We start from the raw sequence: 19,352 nt of genomic DNA on the forward strand, positions 1-19,352 counted from the left end.
ATCAACCTTATTAACATTTATTAATACCATTCATCAAAATTATTGGGATATACTTGAAGTGGAAGTTGCCAGCAACCTGTTAGTTTCATCTCTCGAATCGTACTATCCTTCCTCAATCTGAGTCTGCATCATCATCCAATTCTTCAAACCGTCCTTGCTGTAACGCTTCCTCCATAGGATTCTTCGCAGTGATGATTCCATTCTTCTTCAATCTGTTGATACGTTAGCTTAATGAATGTATATATAGAAGAGCTCTAGAATACCGTTCGAACAATACGAATAATTTTTCAGCCTCCCTCTCTTTCTCCTCCTGACTCATCTCTGGCATATCAATCTTCTCTTCAGCTTCGAGAAGTTGTCCAGTGATAGGATTGACTGCTTTCCCACTATCATGGCTGGATCTTGCCTTACCATCATCATTATCGTTTTCTTTACTCCATGCTTCGAGAGCATTCTCTGGGATGGGAATATTGCGCTGGAATAGGAAACCAGAGGCGAACCCATAGCCAAGATTTTGAACAAACGTGCTGGCGTCTTTATCAGACAGCTCAAATAGCAATGCTGAAATAGATTCCCGAACTTGAGGCGCCATGGGACTTGTAGATAATTGAATCAAGCGAGCAGACAATGATTCCCCTCGGCCTATAGGTTGCTCACGATCCTTATCACTTGGAAGCAACCGGGTTTGCAAGAACTTATGAACTTCCGAAGGGCCGATCTCGTACAATCTACGAATGAGGGTAAGCAGTGGTGAGACAAGTTGCTCAAGTTCCTCGTCCTTGTATTCATTGATGGAATGATCCAGGAGTTCAAGAAATTTTTGGACATGGGAGTGCGGATTTGCTCTAGGAAATAACACGCTAATATTTCCGGGATCTTCAAGAGGGAGGTTGATAAGGGTGTTGATAAGTTGCGAGATGGGGGATTCGAGGGGCGTGTTTGGAATTATTTCTCTTTTATCAAGAATTGATAAGATGTGAGGTAGTGCTTGCGAAAAGCTGGAGTTTCGTTGTGGACAGAAATGTGTGATATTGAAAAGAAGTTTGAGCGATTCGGCAAGAGCCATATCCTCCATTGGATCTAATTGCTTGACTTTTTTCTGCTTCGCATTGTGCAGTCTTGCATGGTTGGCAATATTATGTGAAATAGCGTCCGCTAAATGACAATGGTCGATGAGATTCTCAATATTGATGGTTGTACCGTAGGTTGTAAGGAAGATAATCCTAGATAATAAAAACTCATCGTCAACGGACCCATTTCTATCTTTGAGTAGAGTGCAAGCCTTTGCATCATAACCTAAGGTAACCAATGTTTGTCGTGTGTCTGGCTTTAAGAGCAGAGCGTTTGCGAGGCATCGGAGCGCATTTCGAGAAGTGAATTTTGAGGGGCTATTGAAGGCATGCTTTGAAAGAGTCTCGATGCCCTATCGCGAGAATTAGAAATCCCTTGCGCAAAGATATGTGTCACTTACCTCTCTGGTAAAGATTGGATCTGCATTGGCGGGGTCACGGCCATACACCTTCAATTGCTCCAGGAGTGCATCTCGTTCTGCATAGAGGAATGAGTATATTTAATTTCTGAAGACTAATATAGACTTACGGTGCGGCAGAAGGCTAATGTTCTCCAAATCCGCCTTGAGACTTTCTACGATATTGGTGACATCCGCCAATTTTGCTACCCATGATTGTTAGCAAGCTATACCATAAACCACTTCGCATCCACAGATATACCTTCGCCGGTTAATCCCTGGGAAGATAAAGATGTTCGGGTACTTGAGATGGACATATTTAACGCTTAGAGCCGAACTGAAGCTTCACAAGGTCGTATCAGTCTTGTATGATGCTCCCAGACTGTGCATCCACCGTAAGAATTCGATTTCGGAGCCACTTGGGGAAAACCTCACGCCACTGCTGGTTCGCCTGAGCCCGCTACCCAAATTTCCTTCACGATTCTATTGGCAGATGATGCAGTCGCCAAACAAGATTCAACTATGGGATTCTAATGTTTCAAGCTCTCTGAGCCGACCGTATTACAGGTTTATGCTGATGCTGTGCTTTGCATCAATTGTCTGAAATCCGTTTGATTGGTACTGCGCTGCAACTTTGACTCGGATTGTGCAAGAAGAACCACAACATGTAACACTCAGAATTCAGGCAATGGAGTGGATGGAAAGGGCAATCGTTGCATAACCATCTGGGAATCGCGAAAGGTTCGGGTGGTGTGGAATTTCAGCGAGACCTTGGGATAATGCGTCTATTTTGACATGGAGGATGAGTAGGCCTTATGATACAAGAAGTCAAGAGTGAAATTATTACTCGGACAAACTGGTAAATTTTGTGCCAACGAGATAGTTTTGCATGGAAATCCTGTTGAATTTATCAATTGGGGGAACATTCGAAGAATACACTCTACACTTTACTACTGCATTTGCCCCAGCCTCGAATTCTGCCACAATATCGCCACTTTAGGTTAGTGCAGATAAATTTGTTAGCGGTGTAATCGCTTGGCAGTCACAATATCAAAATCAATTGACTCCTTGATATCGATTTAGTTACATGGACCGAATGGATATTATCCAGAAACTTTTCTACTCGGGATCAAAGACAAGTAAGATATGATGGACACGATGCCAAATGAGAAAGGTTATTCGAAGCCTGGCTGTTATGTCTCCCTGCTTTATGATCTTTCTTCATACACAGCAAACTCTTAGGCACAACTTTGACTGCACCACAACGATTCTGATAGACAAATTCGAGTCTACTTTTCACTCAAGCAAACTAAAAACAGTTTTAGCTAAAAGAAAGAAAGGCGTACAGATTCATCATATTAGTCCGCCAACACCATCCATCGATAAACCCCTATCGATATTTTGCTTTTTAGACATCCTGCCGGAAAATCTAGCTCATTTCTTTCAGCTAAACCAACAATATTCTGTGCGGTTGAAATCAAGATTTTCAAGCATATAAGCTGAGTATCTTCGATTTATGGATCGGCCTCAGTTTCCGACATCCTTTCGGTACATTTCGTTTCTTACCCTTTACATGCCATCACCTAGATCCATCGCAGCTGTTACCCAACCATTGAAAGACCATTCCAAAACCATTTCAAAACCTTTCACGAGTTGTGGAAAAATGACATCTTCCATGCAATTCTCTTTCATACAAACACTACGCCTAGCAGCGCTACGTTTCCTGATCATGACCAGGGAGTTAAATTCAAACCTGTCAAATTTACAGCATATGGGATCTTCAAAGTCTATGAAATTTATTATCAAAACGCTTAGCTGAGGACCGTTAAGCAACTACATTTTGATCCTAAGGTTGTCGCTCAGCTCGGTGGTACTGGTGTAGTGGGAACAGGGGCAGCCGTGTCATGATTAGCGAACATGAATGCCCATGAAAGGAAACCGAAATGCAGTAGTCTCCTCATGGTATGCCCATAGATTCCTCTTAATAAATTACAATCCTCAACTACGCGTAATACAACTCACCAGTTGAGGACCTTCCATCGTCAACGGATTTGAAACCACTTTTTCAGGATCCTGTAATGCCAAACTATCGCCCATCCTGGTACAGTGAGTCTGTCTCTTTCCTGTGTAGATTTGGGCCTTTAATAAATCATTCCGGTAAAATCCTCGAATCGATTTATGCATAGTCATTGTTCCACTCCAACGGGATGCACTGCTGGTGATTAGGTCAGAAGACTGGTCTAAAATCGAGTAATCTGCCCCACATCTGATGTTGTCATCATATTTAAGACATCCTTTTGTTTTCCGCAAGTCTAAAACAGGTGGTGATTTACACAATTCCGTCATAATACGGGGACTATCATTGCAGACAAGAGAGAAGGTGACTGTTACTAATCCCGTGCAATATTTAGGCTAATCTCCATCACCGGTTCCCGATATACGTGCCGAGTATAGTACATTTTCAGACGGCATTATTTCATCTCATCTAGCTAAATACTTCAATGAAATCTTGGAAGGATATCCTTGTATCTGGAATTTGCCAATGAGGGGAAAGACCGACAAGCTAGACTCAAAAGATCCATTTCCATCGCCGATATCAAGGCCCCGTGGTGATATTTTATTGATTCTTGCTCTGCCATACCTTAAGATTGGATCCTGGATTGCTTTTGCTAGCCCACAATGTGTTTTCTGCCGCTCCAGTCTTCCTATCTGACCATGCCATTCGAATTTATATATGGGCTCAAAAGACACCATAATAGTCATACCTCACAGACTCCAACAACAGCGACGAATCTGGTCATCGACATTTACACTCTACCGGTGGTATGAAAGGACTCCCTTGGCACAAAAACAGCTCAAGCATATGCTCATATAGATAACTACTTGAGGAACTGACAACGAATTCACACTCACTCACCCAATGTTCACGACTATGACTACTGTCTCTGATGCGGTCGCAAAACAGAAGAAAGAGAACATTCTGTTCTCGCCGGAGGCCAGAATATTGGAGGTTGCAGCTACAACCGATACACTTACCATAGGACTTATTAATCAAAGTTCTTCAAACACCGTCTATGCATATATTACTGGTCTTGCCATTAACAACAACTATGCTGTGGTGCTCCTTCAAGCTGACGGTTCGACCCTGTATTATCCTACAAATCCATCATCTAATGGATCTGCCTTGAAAGAAGACTGCGCCATTTCGCTAGGAGCTCCTGGCTCTACTACAACAGTCACTATTCCATACATTGCAGGCGGTCGGATTTGGTTCTCCGTTGGGAGTACTTTGACATTTCTGCTCAATTCCGGAATTGTGGGGCCTGGATTGGTTGAACCTTCAGTCAGCAACACCTCTGATCCCAACTACTTGAAGAACTGGGATTTTTGTGAATTTACATACAATAGCGACGAGGTTTTTGCAAATATTACCTATGTGGACTTTGTGTGCCTTCCCATCTCTTTGACACTGAACAGTACAAGCGGTGCAGTGAAACATGTTGGAGGTTTGCCTTCAAATGGATTGGCTACAGTCTGCAATGGTCTAATAACACAAAATGCGATTGACGGCGCCGGCTGGGACCAACTCATTATTAGGAACGATGGTATAAACTTGAGAGCCCTCAACCCAACTCAGGGCATGGTCTTTAATCCAGCACTTTTCCAAAACTATTGGACTAGCTACGTCAATGCTGTTTGGGCTAAATATGTCAGCACTCCCCTAACTGTCAATACTCAAGCATCATGGGGAGATGTCCTTGGCTTGACATCCAGCCTCGCTTCCTTGTCGTTCAGTAGCATCGGCTCCTTCACAAAACCATCGGCCGCCGATATATTTAGCGGCGCGTCAGGGGCTTTTGCAGCCCAGCCTGTCAACACCGATCAGCTTTTGAATATTGGCGCACGTCTCGACGCTGCACTCAATCGTTCAACTCTTTTGATCGACTCCTTCCAGCCGAACAATGAAGTGGTTTCAACATACTACAAAAACGCAATTACAAACCACTATGCAAGAATTGTCCACGCTGCAAACGTCGATGGTCTCGGTTACTGATTTCCATATGACGATGTCACACCTGATGGAGGTGTAAACCAATGCGGCGCCATAAATGATTCAATGCCCGCTTCTTTGATCGTAACGGTCGGCGGCAACAATGCATATGCACAAAGCAAGGTGGGTACAGTCGAAAATGATGATTCTGCCAACGAAAACTCTCTTGGCACTTCCCGTGGAAATCACTCAGCTCCGGGAGAAGAACAAAACATGCCACCACACTTGAATGCAGCTTAGGGAATTAAATCTGGAAAGACAGCCACGATTTCATTCACGAAGCTTTCTCGTTTCCTGGACTGGTTCTTGGGAAAGCACTTGGCAGTAACTCACTAGACGTTGCCATCTCATCGTCGCAAATCTTCGCCCATAACCTAAAATCAATCCCCCGTTTCTACTTCCACGCTTCTCAGGACTTCTCTGCCAATTTCTGATAATTCTAGGCATATCCTCTTCCCTTGTGCTTTGAGACTCATTCTTTTGGATATAATTCGTATTTTGTTCACTTATTTCATCTCTGTCGCTACCAACATCTCCCGTTTTATCATCAATCTTTATAAATGGTTAGGTTTATCAATCTGAGGTTTTGGAATTCCACTGTGTATGTTACCAAAAGGAGGGGTGGGTGGATTATGGAGAAGATTGTGGTGGGCCTATAGTGGGTCCACCATCCGGTCTACACAATTCAATGAAATCATGGAACATTTGTAAGATCATTGTTATCTGGGTGAAATTCGTGACACAATTTCTGAGTACGGTGTGCGTATTGTGCTTGGAGCCGCATATTATCCAACTGTTGGTACCGTCCTTGCTCCTTCCGTGGCAAGAGATAACGTTTTCAAAACTTTTTCTTTTTCATTACGAGGTTATCAGTTAAACTGCTCTTTTCGGCGGATGGCGGGGGCTTCCCTGAGCTTCATCCTAGGAAAGCTTAACCTGCCAGATCACTGCACAGGATAACTAATTAGTCCCCGAGTATGTACCGATTTACAACCAATGAAAGGCTAGTGAATAGGCATGAACCCTAGCTATTAGGCCATAGCTTGTCCCAAAGTTCTCGATGGGGAGTATCCACTTTGTAAGACTGGTATCCACCCACCTCATCCTTACAAAAAGATGGCTGAACAATTGTTGGTTGTTGAAGGGTGACGAGGTTCTTCCCCGATCATGTTTATCCGATAACCTGAAGTATACTTTAAACATGCAGGGGAATGGTGGAATTCAGAAGCCACTACTCCGTAATCCCCACGTGGACCGTTTATTCGCTTTAGGAAGGCCAGAAGATAGGGCAAGTGCTTTTGTTCCAATAAAATCAACCCGGCAAGGAAAACGATGATCGCTATCAAAGAATCAGAGCCCAGACACAATCGTAGATATATAACCTCAACGTTTAACCCAAGGTTGTGAAGTCCTTGGCAGACCTTCAATTGTTCTCATTCCTTCGCTCCAAACTACGTCTAAAGATGTATCTTTCCACAGTCGTTGCTACGAACGCCTTGTTGGCATCGGCTACGGCTGCCAACCTCATTACCGATATCAATCAAATCCAGAAGTACTGGGGAGAAATGACTCCTTATGCTGATAACGAAGAGGATTATTTCGGTGTAGAATATGTCGGACTTCCAGAAGGTTGTCAAGTTGTACGTTTCTGTCTATAATGATGCTTACAAGCCGACTAACAATATCGAGGAATCGGTGCAGGTCCTCCAAAGACATGCGGAGCGTTTTCAGACCGATTCTGTAGACGATGGTGCGAATGATGAGCGTTTTGCTGAGAAGGTTTCCAATTTCACCTCAACGTCTTCCAATGCGACTTTCACAGGCCCTCTTTCTTTTTTGAACTCTTATAAGTACCCTATGGTCGACAATGGTCTTTTGACTGGAGTGGGCGCAATTACCGAATTTACTGCTGGTGTTTCGTTTTGGAATCGTTACGGCAGAATTTTATATGGTGCATCCGCTGGACAACTTGCCTACGATCCTCTACACGCCAACGGCACTGCACGCCCCAAGGTCACCTTACGCACAACCTCACAATCAAGAATCGAGAACAGCCAAATTAACTGGGCATTAGGATTTTTTGGTCCTAGTTATTCCGCCATCCCAGATCCTACTTTTGAAAACGTGACCACAGGATTCGATGTGGTGATAATCACTGAAGGAGGAAGCGACAATAATAATACCTTGGCATCATATTACGGTTGTTCCAATGACAACACTGACGGAATTTGGAACATTGGAGATTATGACATTTACACTTATCTTCCCAAATATTTGAGCAGTGCGACCAAAAGATTACAAAAATATGCACCTTCTGGTTTCGAATTAACATATAACGATACTTATGCTATGCAAAGTATCTGTGCATATGAGCATGCATACATTGGCATGAGTGCCTTCTGCGGGCTATTCACCGAGGATGAGTGGGCCGGGTTTGAGAGTACATTAGATATGATATGTAAGTTTGCACCTCCATTGATTTTCATGCGCCTCCTGTGCTGAAAAATGCCCACAGACTGGTACGATTATTCGTATGGAAATCCCACGGGACGGGCTCAAGGAATCGGCTATGTCCAAGAGCTCCTCGCGCGTCTCCAACATCAATACATTCCCTTCTCAAATTCCTCCGTAAACTCCACCCTGGACGATAATCCAACCACATTCCCATTGGACCAAAAGTTCTACGCCGATTTCTCCCACGACGACATCATCATCTCCGTTTTGGCAGCAATGGGTATGGATTATTTCAGAGAGGCCCCAAGCCTTACACAATACCCACCCAACCCAGATAGAAATTTCATCATCTCTCACATGACTCCCTTCGGCGCTCGTCTCGTGACGGAGACCATCGGCTGCAGCTCCGCCGACCCATTCCCTGAAAGGACTTCAAAGGTTCATTATACACCTACTCAATATGGCTATGACTCTGCCAATGCCACGAACAAATTTATTAGAATGAGACTCAATCACGGTATCCTTCCATTAGATTCGATTCGAGGCGGTGCGTGCAAGGGCAGAATAGATGGAATGTGTGAAATGGAAAAGTTCTTGGGGAGTCAAAGTAATGCCACCGCGATGGCAAACTATGATTATGTCTGCTTTGGAAACTATACCATTGCGAATATTACGAGTGGGGAGGACTATGATGGTACTTTGTTTGAATAGTTGAGCAATATGGCCCCCACTTTTTTGAACATAATTTTAGATCTGATTGTAGATTAACAGTCCTCTTTAGATTAGAAATCTTGTTGTATAAATAGATCTTAGAAATCTGGAATAAAGTTTGGATTCTGCGTTTTGTCCATTCGATGGTGCACGAGGCCTTTTAAACTACCTCCACTGCAATCCCCACGCAATAGTTGATTGAATGCGATCCATATCATCAAGCTCACCTATCCTATTTTATATGTTCGCTATTCCAATCATTTTATTTGCGTGCTAATTTTAACCCTTTTTATTTTGTATCTAGAGCTCAAACGAGAAAGGTTGAATCAATGAATATAATGTCTTAAAAAGGCCTTTCCTTTTTAATTTGGAAGTGCCGAAGATGACCATTTACCCCAAATGTCTGAACGGCAAGGGCATGAAAAAGACCTTAATTTGACCCAGATGTGTGTCTAGTTCATGCACTACTGTATTACAATTGCATGCTGCGGTAAAGCAATAAATATGCTCCGATGGGAGCCTATAGACCTACCACATATATTCATTACTACGTGTTTCATTTATTCTCAATACTTTCTACCCAATGGTCGAATGACAAAGTACTCCCCTAATTGATTAGACCACACTCTCGCTTTAGGCCCCGCAAAATTCCCTTTATCAATGCATTCTCACCATTGTGTCTCTCCAGATATATACATATCGCCTGACACTCCAAAGTCGCTCTGCGTTCAACCCACCAGACCAGTTTCTGGATTTTTAAATACCAATGTGCCAGTAGAATCAGGGCTCTAGGATCTCTCGCTTTCAAGAGAATTTTAAATTGTGCCGACATGGTGGTCAAGAATCCGAAGAAAGATAATAGGGCTGATCGATTGCACTCAATTTTCATAATCCGCTCAAGAGATACAATCGCCAAGTAATATGCATTGTTCATGGAGGTAGAATTCTCGTCTAAATCGAAGAGTTCGACAAAGTGAGAGGGGAAGGATGAAAGATTAAGTTTCTCATCACTTCTGTAGTGAACCATGTCATACTCGACAGACATGACATGAAAAATGCTATCTTCGCGCGTCGGATCTGTGAGCTCAAAAATAACGGTCTTACACTCGCTCATACGCAGCCAGTCGAGGTCATTGTCTGCATATGGAGTAAGTGGCCATGCTTCATAGGGCGAGGAAGCTTCGATCGATGACAAAGCTACGATGCCAAGAAGTGCCGCCGTGGCCCATAAAGCATCCTTGTCGCTGTATGCAATGGGCCCGCAGAGTTTCTGATTAAAGAGAGATGCGGCACGAGCTAGGTGATATATTTCTGCTGATGTGCGCTGCGATGATCCTGCTTCCTGGATAGTAAGGTATCGATCGTGGCAGGCAGTTAGAGATTGAAGGGTATGCATAAGGAATGGATAATTGCAGGCCATTGGGATGGCAAATTCTTCAAACACCCCGGCACCAGTTGGTGTCCCCAATGAACCGACAGTTCGACGTCGAAAGCGGTCTAATCGATAGAGGCTCTGTCTATCCAACTCAAAAAACGAGACGCCCTCGCCGATAGAAAAAGACGGTTCTAAAGTGGTAGGGATGTTGGGTTTCCCTGAACTTGAAGTGCGAGTGATAGGCCAGGAGGATTCTCTAAGTTTTTGTGGTATTCTTATGGTTGAAGATGTTCCAGAACAGGCTATCTCCAAATCCGGAATTCTTGGGTCATAATTACATGCATATCCGTAATCGCTACACTTTAAGCAACTAGGTCTTGCCTCGTCGCACTGAAGACCATTATTTTGATCAGTCAATTATACGAAGCCGGAAAGCCCAGAATATTATCTTACCTTGACTCTCCTTAATTTACAATTTCGACATCCTTTCCGTGATTTTTTATGAACTCTCCGCTTTCGCTGGCTAACTTTCATAGCATCGGCTTCCGTATTGGTCGACATGATTAAGGTCGGTCACCAGGTCGTTTAGAGTAATTGTTTGGCGTAATCCTGTTATTATCGACTGCAGTGATTTCATGTAGGAATTGAGGGAGTTTTTGAATGAATACGACAGAAGGAAAGATACGCGAGGTGATGAAGGGGAAGATGCTTCATGACGATAAATATAGATATATCCTTCTTTGCCCCACCATCCTTCTCCACTTCTGACTCTCGCGCTAACCATATTTCGTATTCACAGCCAAACTAGTCCATATATAGTCTAGGATATCGCAGCATGCATAATTAGAGGTCGATCACTTCAGTCTAATCCCGAATCGAGTTCCATCCATCTCCACGACTGCTCTGAAGCATCAAAAAATATAACATAGGATGATGAAATAATTCCTTGTGTACGTCAATAATGGCGTCAATGGACCTATGTGCACGCATTTATCCTTGTGAGGGACTCTTCGAGATTGCATGTTGCCTTAAGATGATTATGCTATACAAAAATAATCCGCGGGTTGCGTATATCCATAGGTAATCCACCCCGTGGGTTATCTATTAGATCTATAATCTGTCCCGCGGATCATTTATTTGGATTTTGGATAATTCGTGGGACAGATTGTTTATGGAAATTTATAGGTAAATGGATTATTTTGGGATTATCTGTAAATAACCTGTAAATAACCTGTAAATAATCCGCAAATCCGTAAATCCGTTGTGTGGATTATTTATTCGGATTTTCCAATAACCCTCCCCGCAAATGGGTTATCCGTGGATTACCTATCAAAGTATAATCCGCCCCGCGGTGCCTTGTTGCGCAGCCTAATGAGAAGGGAGTTGATTATAAATGCTGTGAGTTTCTCGTCATAGAAGGGCAATATATAAACCCTTTCCTTCCCACCTTAAGCCAGCAACCAAACAATATATCTTACTTCCATTGATCTCGCATACTACATTAACTTAACCATGTCTTCAGTAACTGAGACTCCCCTTCCAGCCACTATGAAGGCACTTTACGTCGAATCTCAAGGCCAACCTTTCATCGTCAAGACCGTCCCAACACCCCAACCTAGTCCGGGGAGTCTTGTCGTCAAAGTCCTCGCTACAGACATTGATCCGGAAATAAACCAGATTATGAACGGGGAGCTCCCCTATCTCTACGTACCTACGCCTCTCATTCCAGGCGGTCGTGCTATTGGTCGTGTCGCAGCCACTGGTCCAGACACTACCACTTTATCTGTCGGCCAGCTCGTGGCCATCGAGCCTTTTGTTCGCGGTCGCGATAATTCTGATGTCCAAATACTATGGGGAGTTGGCGTATTTGGACAAGACCCCAAAGCAAAGAAACTCATCGAGGTTTGGCGTAATGGCGTAACAGCCGAATATGTGAAGGCCCCACTTGAGAATGTTTATGCGCTAAATGAGAAACGGCTCCTGGGAAATCCTGCAGAGGGAGGTCTTGGTTATTCTCTTGGAGACCTTACTATACTTTCTCGACATCTAGTAGCCTATGGAGGATTTCGAGGAATTGATCTCAAACCTGGAGAGACTGTCATTGTGGCGCCTGCTACAGGTGCGTTCAGCAGTGCTGCAGTCCAAGTAGCATCAGCCCTGGGCGCACGTGTCATTGCCGTTGGTAGGAACTTGTCTAAACTGCAGAAACTTGCAGCAGCGAATCAACGCGTCGAAATTGTGCAGACCTCTGGTAATTTCGAGGAAGATCTTGCGAAAATCAAAGCCTCTGGTCCAATTGATGCATATTTGGATTTGTCGCCCAAGGAAGCGAATGGCTCGAGCTATATCAGAGCTTGTTTGATGTCGTTGAGGAATTATGGAAGAGCATCACTGATGGGAGTACCGAGTAATGATATTGATATTCCATACATGATGGCTGTTATGAACAACCTTACGATTCGGGGACAGTATATGTATGAGAGAGAAGATGTAAAAGGACTGATTAAGCTTGTTGAGAGTGGCTTATTGAAGATCGGAAAAGCTGGTGGCAATGAAATCGTTGGTGAATTTTCAATCGAGCAATGGGATGAAGGGCTGAAAGTCGCGGTTCAGAACCCTGAGCCTGGAAAGATGGCAATAATGTATCCTTAGTTTGAGATCTTACTTGAGAGACTTTTTACTTTAGTATACAGATGCATATATCTAACCTCTTTCACCTAAATTACTACTATACTCATAGCCAATTACTCATATCCTTTCTCGACCGCAACCTCTAATGCTGTCGTCCCCATGTCATCTAGGATATCTAATTTTACACCCTGATGTTCAAATAACCGTTAAGCTCGCCACTCGATATTAACCGTGATAAGTAGAGGCGTACTTGCCCCAGGCTCTTTGGTCCATTTTGTATCAACTTCAGCACCTGCTTTCAATAATTCAAGAATCATATTGAGATATTTTTCCTAGTGGCATATAGTAAAGCCGCAGTGAGCATCCCTTAATGTTTGTACAGATTCTCCCGTTTCATGATGTAATTTATAAAAAAAGTGATGGCAGGAAATTCCTCAACATCTTCGGTTTTCCCAATTTGCGCCATGTATCCACCAACTTTTACATGGAGAATACATACGGAATGGAAACCTAACTTGATAAATCGAGACTCCATTACTATGCGTCCATGAGCAGATATCAGAGGTGCAAGTTGAGTGGATATTACTTGGAGTGATTTGGGATTGGGAGGAATTGATGTCGTTTGGATTATTGAGACGTGTAGCAATTTTCATGTAAGGATTTGGGAAATTGATTGGCGGCTAGGGTTAGGTTTATGGAATTTAGAGAATCTATCTTTAAGATTTGAGATATTTTTATCTGAGGTTTGATCGCTTGAAGGAAAGAATTCGAGGTTATCTGATCGTGGCTCTTGACAGTTGAGAAACTGGTGTATCCAGGGGGAAAATGGCTGGGGTCGGGCTGCGCTGCTAAATCTATAGACGGCCATGGAGAGTCAGCAACTCATGACACTAGAAAATGCTATCCCATTCAGCCTTTGGCTTTAATGAGCAAAGATGATTCAAGCCCGGTTTCTATGTAAGATCCAAATGGTCAAACATAGATGGATTATTTATGGAAAGTCTATATTGCCAGAGTTCACCAAGGTGTAGTATCTAAATTTCATCCGATTATCATGCGACGGTACATTGTAACTGCATCTAGTACCGGACTGCAGTCTAGAGATAACAGATTTTTCATTGTTGGATCCTATTCAAAACAATAAATATGGTCGAATGAGTTTTCTAGGAATCAGACCCTGAAATATCCGAATCGCATTGCAGTCAAGAATATTGTATTAATTGAAATGGCAGATATAAATTTGATCTTTTAATTCCACAAAGGGAGACCGGAAAGAAGAAGAAGCGGGCTCAATCATGTACCTTCCCAAGGGGAAAAGAAAACTGCTTCAGGATAATTATAGATACTTCGATATGCCCTGAACTGTACAAGAAAGAACGGCGCAATGTACTCTCAAATGTCCCTATAGTCATATCACAGCCATCCTCAAGTATATCTCACTAAAGGAAAGATGGATGACCGCTCTACATGGAAGAAATGCAACAGGAAGAAAAATGCGGAAGCCTCCGTATGCGACCCATTAGCACGAGGAAAGGAGAACTCTTCGAAGAGCGTCCTGAATCCACTTATAACTCGACCAAAGCATTTTGAATAGATTATCGTCACAAAAAACTCGATTCAACTCCGTGTTCAGTCCACTTTAAACACTTCCCTAGAGTGAGTTGACGAGAATCCATGCGATCAAGTAGTGATACTGCTATCCGCTTTCAAGCAGAATCTCTCTTTTAAGAAATTTACTTGTAAAAAGCCGAAAATTAATCCACCAAATTTTTGCGATAAATGGATACTTCTGATGCTTCCTCGTTGGAGTGATATCCGAGAATATTGCTCGCTCGCTTTGACTTCAAGGCCGACCAATCAACACAAGTTCTATACGAACATCACTATGTCCGAGTCAACCCAACGTAGACCACCTGATTTTTCGCTGAAAGTGTTTGTGTCACCTATTAAAGTAGACATGTAAAATATGCAACGTATGAAGGTAGTACCTTGAAGGGAAGCTGACAGCATACATGGTTATGATGCATGCTGACACGACAACTCAAACACAACACTTGATTGCTTACAGAGTACACTCATCTCAATAGAAGCAAAGCAGCTCTCTCTTACTACCCAATTACGATCATGGCATACTAGCTAGATATTCAAATTGAAAAAGGGCAATATCAACCAGTGAGTGTCGCACGGCACGTAGACCCGAGTCATCAGCACTTTATAACTCGGCCTCCACCTACCTCGGCTACCCCCCGCAGTGTATCAGCGGCAGAAATAAAAAGGTGTTGTGATCCCCAGGGCTGGACCTTACATCTCATCTCGAGAAGAGACATCTCGTCTCCAATAAAAAAGTTCCATGTCACAAGAATTGAAACAGCGGTCCCCAACTTTTGGATAAAGGGCTAAAACCTGCACAAGATTGTCGTCGGGAACACATTCCCCCGACAACATAAACATAAAAACCCTATCTCATGTGGGATTCGCCTCAGGGATCACAAAGCATAAAAATATTTCATACTCCGTAGCCAGATGGTGCAGATCCATGTCCATGTAAGAAGCTTTCTGCGGCGCGTGTGCATGCATTGATTGGGACACCATGTCGCTCAGCCGCTAAGCTTCTAAGCTCACCTCAGTTTCCCACCGACACGGTGTTCGAAACTCTCCGGAGCAGTGTGTAATTCGGAATCTAGGATGCAGAACTCGGGCCCGAGGCGGAAACGTTTTCGATTCGTTCGTTTGCTGCTTTCAGGTTCGCGATGCTATGTAGGTAGTTCGTATACATAATACTCTGTACGATACAGTATTATTATTTCTAAAAGGGGAATGCAATACGTTATACGTTGGATGCATGCGAAAAGCTTGGTTGAGCGGTAGAAATACAATATAGCTATCGTAAAACTCTCCACTGAAAGGATCTGTCTAAGAGCAGCATGCTAGCCTAAATTAGACGATCCTCGGATCTCGCATTCGCATTTGATTTGATGGTTGGGGTTGTTTGACTTTTCACATTCGCGCGATTGATAAATATCGTGGATATTAATATATCTAAAATTCTAAATAAGTTTTAACTTGCTCACCTCCAAATCAGATAATGCACCCGACGGTAATTCGGCACTTCTTTTATTTAGCATCCTACATCGATTGTGGTTAACGTTGGCACTGTCTAGTTCTATCCCCTGGCGATACGAGGGCAATTCCCGCGATGATCAGGGTAAGGATTCGTCAGTTATATAATCATTGTATTAGTTTATGGTCCGTGATGTCATTTATTGTTCTAGATGGATGTAGCGGATAGAGCGGGTGGCTCTGGAGAACGTTGTCACTATCACTCATCATGACTGATCATGAGAAGGAAAAAATTCTTTTGTACAGATTCAAAACGGCTAAGGTTCTCTACTAATTTCATAACTCAAGAACGCACCGAGAGCATCCGAGCCTTAAAGTTATGAAAAAGCAAAACGATCCACTTATATCACGATTCATAGCGGCTAGACACTAAAATCCTTGTATATGCCGGACAAGCATTAACTCCGCACCGTAATCCCTCTCATTGGTGTAATGCAACGTCCTATCTCAGGGACATCCGGCCGATAGGTAAGCAACGATGTTACTAATCAACTGGTGGCTGCTTGGTATCTACCGAAATACTGGCTGTTTTCCTCTTTTCGAGAATGGGGAATATGATTACAGCCCGAGCCTCACAGTATTTTATTTCTTGTTACACACAACACCCACCCAAAAAGATAGTAAAGACCCGATTCACTGAGGTAAGATCCATTTGTCTTGCAGATCCTACGATGGAGCCGAGAACTTGTGGCATCATTCTGTTAAAACATAGCACTTCACTACCAAAGATAGAGAAGATAAGGTATCTTCTATTGGATACGCTCGGAGTGTAGTTTCTCTCCACTCTAGAGCAAATTAAGACTACTGTAGAGTTTTGCGCTGAGACCCTAGAGTAGTTCTTTGGCTGACTAGCCCTCTTGAAAAATAAAAGAATACTACTCACACCTGTTCATCCGTACTTCCAAGTTCGAGAAGCTGAGTGGCAGCAAATCCTAAATTTACAAAGTGTATACCAATACAAGCCAGCCTAAATCCCAGCGCTGACATTTCATGTCATCGAAGAACGCCATGGTATCGCCCCCCATTTCCCAAACTCCGTAGCCAGTAAATCGTGACCTCGTCAAATAATTTTCTGTCTCTCGTAAGACGTAACACACCTCCACTCAAACCAAGTCGTCTCCCAATTCTTAGGGCCGTGAAACAAGATTCTTCGTCTCAAATATTGCACAATTCCCGGCTATAAAATTCATCCTCAGCAGAAAATGAATACCCACTCAAGTCATTAAAATCCAAGTCAAAGATGGTGTCGCAAGGTTCCAGGTAAGGCGATCGGTCAAAGTAGCTGCTGGTAGCTTGCTTGTTCAACAATAATGTGTTCAGATCGTGGAACGGCGCTTCTGAAAAGTCGCCGAGAGGCGAATTGGGGGAGAGATAGGGGTCTTTTTGCAAGGTGTCTAAGTATGGTGAGGAGGATGAAGAAGAATCTGTTTGATAGGAATTTTCAGAAGATGTTAACGGTGAGTGCGCTTGGTAGGCAGGCGAAAACGACGAGACTGTAGACTGAAAGGGTGAGTTCGCCTGGTAAGTAGGCGAGAACGATGATACTGTAGAGGCAGATAATGTAGATTGTTCTTGATAATGATAAGGCTGTATCGTTAGACCGGGTGCTCGGCGGCTGTCCAAAGCTGCAGGGTTTCGACCGCTGAATGAGGTCCCCGTAGAAAATTTTGATGGTAAGTTATTCATCATATTTCCATGGGGCATATTGACGCTTGGGTTTTGACTCGTCCTTGCTGATCTCATCGAAGCCTCATGTGACAAACTAGAAGTGTCGGGTCTTTGATCGATGGCTACCGATCTTGATATTGGTGCTGGTGATGGAAGGCTTTTGGGTGATTGAAGCTGGAGCGGAATGGAAGGCTTGGTTGTGTTGAAATATTCTTTCTCGGACGTCGGAGGGAAATGACTCGAGTAACTTGGGGGAGGGAGCTCGACGGGTGATTCAACCTGGAATTCGGGCAAGGATTCGGCGCATTTGAGTTGTTGTTCTGATGAAAGCTCCTCTGTAGACGTGTTACCCTCCGTCTGAACCTCCTTTTTGACTTTGGACATTTCTTCTGCCGACAATCGCGTCAATAGAGCTGGCGCATCTTCAATAAAACACTCTGGGAGACCAGGTGCATTACGTATGCAGCCAAGTGCCTGAGCTATATCATGAATGACTACAGGCCCCTTTCCACCATCCTTCATCCGAGGCTCTGATAAGGTCCATTCCTCTCTACTCTTTACCATTCGCCAGAGCTTGTCTATAACAAGTACCATTGCTTGGTAAGTATTCTCTAGGGATTCTGTGTATCTGAATGCTTACGTCAGATACTATTCATACGATGAAATTAAATTACTTACCCTGGAGGATACTTTTTGTCCTCCGTGTGCTTTCCGTTGCCGGCCTCACATACCACATTGGCATCAACACACGCATTGCAAGCAATGTCTCTTTCAATGTCACACTATTATACCATTAGAATCTTGGTAGGGATATTCTCATGCTTTGATATGCGTACTTTTATCTTTTTATTGCGACAACGCTCACATGCTCTCGTGGCACGTTTATTTCTCTTGCCACTTTCGTTTGGAGACGTGGGACTTGAATGTTCACTTGAGGTGCCATCTCTCTTGCGCTTTCGTACGTGCTGTTTTGACCCTTTCGGGGGTTTTATGTCATTTGAAATAGTCATCTTGAAGTATCCAAGATCTTCGGACTTAGTGCTAAGTAGTGAAGTAGATTGCTGGTCAAAAATATAATCTAAAAGTTGATAAGGTCGTAACGGGTCAAGCTTATTATTGGATGTAAAGAGGCTTTCAAAAAGGAAAGCTAGACAAAGCGTTTATGAGTATATAGTTCAAGTTAAGGAATTGTAAAGGGTGAAAAATGTGTCCGAGGATTGCATGCAGTATGCGAGAAATGCATCAATTGGAAGGTCGACTGTCAATTATATGAAAATAATTAAATAATGGATCCCCAAGTGCTAGGCGCCATTCGTTAGGTACAGTACCTAGTGACGGACCTGAAAGGAATCCTAGACCCGTCGACCGAAGCGGCGGGTGATAAGTTTTTGATTATGTGAGGTGAAAGTAGGTGGCTAACCTAGACCATGACCCTAGTCATTCGGATTGAAATTGTAAAGTCCGCGCAGCGAAAGAAGTTAAAATAGGTAATCATACCACGATTCTCCGAAGCTCCTACACTCCGTGAAGTAGATTGGCACAAATGGATTGCGGGATATGTGTTTTTTTCGTGTATTCAGGTTCGACGTCTAGGATCTGTGAATACTGGGGGTTATCTGAAGGAACGTGTTTTGCTTGCATTACTCCAAAATGTTGGAATGAAGGGGGTGAAAAAGGGAAATCGTCTTATTCTACGTTCACTAGTCTCACAAAACGTTTTAACAGGCCTAGATACGGTCGTATACGTACTGTAGTGATTTTGGTAATAACATTATGGATTAGGACCATTAGAGTATGAGTTCTAATATGCAGAGGAAGTGTCAACTGTAACTACCTTTTGAGTTTGATGGTAGTGCTAGAGTCATGACATAAAG

The 19,352-nt window shown here is 43.2% G+C and overlaps 7 protein-coding genes across 7 annotated transcripts; 3 read left to right on the top strand and 4 right to left on the bottom strand.

Moving 5' to 3' along the window:
* Positions 1 to 112: 112 nt before the first annotated feature.
* Positions 113 to 1,785, bottom strand: SS1G_02787 (hypothetical protein; the record flags this gene model as incomplete). The annotated part of the gene is made up of 6 exons (XM_001596517.1): positions 113 to 212; positions 273 to 534; positions 658 to 1,423; positions 1,472 to 1,548; positions 1,600 to 1,674; positions 1,731 to 1,785. 6 exons carry the CDS (start codon positions 1,783 to 1,785, stop codon positions 113 to 115), a joined length of 1,335 nt encoding a protein of 444 aa, XP_001596567.1.
* A 1,410-nt stretch (positions 1,786 to 3,195) lies between these two features.
* On the bottom strand, positions 3,196 to 3,658 carry SS1G_02788 (predicted protein; the record flags this gene model as incomplete). The annotated part of the gene is made up of 2 exons (XM_001596518.1): positions 3,196 to 3,255; positions 3,491 to 3,658. The coding sequence occupies 2 exons, from the start codon at positions 3,656 to 3,658 to the stop codon at positions 3,196 to 3,198; spliced, it is 228 nt and encodes a 75-aa protein (XP_001596568.1).
* A 742-nt stretch (positions 3,659 to 4,400) lies between these two features.
* On the top strand, positions 4,401 to 5,522 carry SS1G_02789 (hypothetical protein; the record flags this gene model as incomplete). Its single annotated transcript, XM_001596519.1, has 1 exon — positions 4,401 to 5,522. The coding sequence occupies one exon, from the start codon at positions 4,401 to 4,403 to the stop codon at positions 5,520 to 5,522; it is 1,122 nt and encodes a 373-aa protein (XP_001596569.1).
* Positions 5,523 to 6,982: 1,460 nt separating this feature from the next.
* SS1G_02790 (hypothetical protein) lies at positions 6,983 to 8,684 on the top strand (the record flags this gene model as incomplete). Its single annotated transcript, XM_001596520.1, has 3 exons — positions 6,983 to 7,159; positions 7,221 to 7,977; positions 8,035 to 8,684. The coding sequence occupies 3 exons, from the start codon at positions 6,983 to 6,985 to the stop codon at positions 8,682 to 8,684; spliced, it is 1,584 nt and encodes a 527-aa protein (XP_001596570.1).
* A 566-nt stretch (positions 8,685 to 9,250) lies between these two features.
* Positions 9,251 to 10,620, bottom strand: SS1G_02791 (hypothetical protein; the record flags this gene model as incomplete). The annotated part of the gene is made up of 3 exons (XM_001596521.1): positions 9,251 to 9,291; positions 9,357 to 10,449; positions 10,513 to 10,620. The coding sequence occupies 3 exons, from the start codon at positions 10,618 to 10,620 to the stop codon at positions 9,251 to 9,253; spliced, it is 1,242 nt and encodes a 413-aa protein (XP_001596571.1).
* Positions 10,621 to 11,571: 951 nt separating this feature from the next.
* SS1G_02792 (hypothetical protein) lies at positions 11,572 to 12,711 on the top strand (the record flags this gene model as incomplete). Its single annotated transcript, XM_001596522.1, has 1 exon — positions 11,572 to 12,711. One exon carries the CDS (start codon positions 11,572 to 11,574, stop codon positions 12,709 to 12,711), a length of 1,140 nt encoding a protein of 379 aa, XP_001596572.1.
* A 4,540-nt stretch (positions 12,712 to 17,251) lies between these two features.
* Positions 17,252 to 18,488, bottom strand: SS1G_02793 (hypothetical protein; the record flags this gene model as incomplete). Its single annotated transcript, XM_001596523.1, has 4 exons — positions 17,252 to 17,397; positions 17,574 to 18,106; positions 18,157 to 18,260; positions 18,315 to 18,488. 4 exons carry the CDS (start codon positions 18,486 to 18,488, stop codon positions 17,252 to 17,254), a joined length of 957 nt encoding a protein of 318 aa, XP_001596573.1.
* Positions 18,489 to 19,352: the final 864 nt, after the last annotated feature.

This window comes from Sclerotinia sclerotiorum, genomic scaffold, assembly GCF_000146945.2.
Source record: "Sclerotinia sclerotiorum 1980 UF-70 scaffold_3 genomic scaffold, whole genome shotgun sequence".
NCBI classification, from domain to species: domain Eukaryota; kingdom Fungi; phylum Ascomycota; class Leotiomycetes; order Helotiales; family Sclerotiniaceae; genus Sclerotinia; species Sclerotinia sclerotiorum.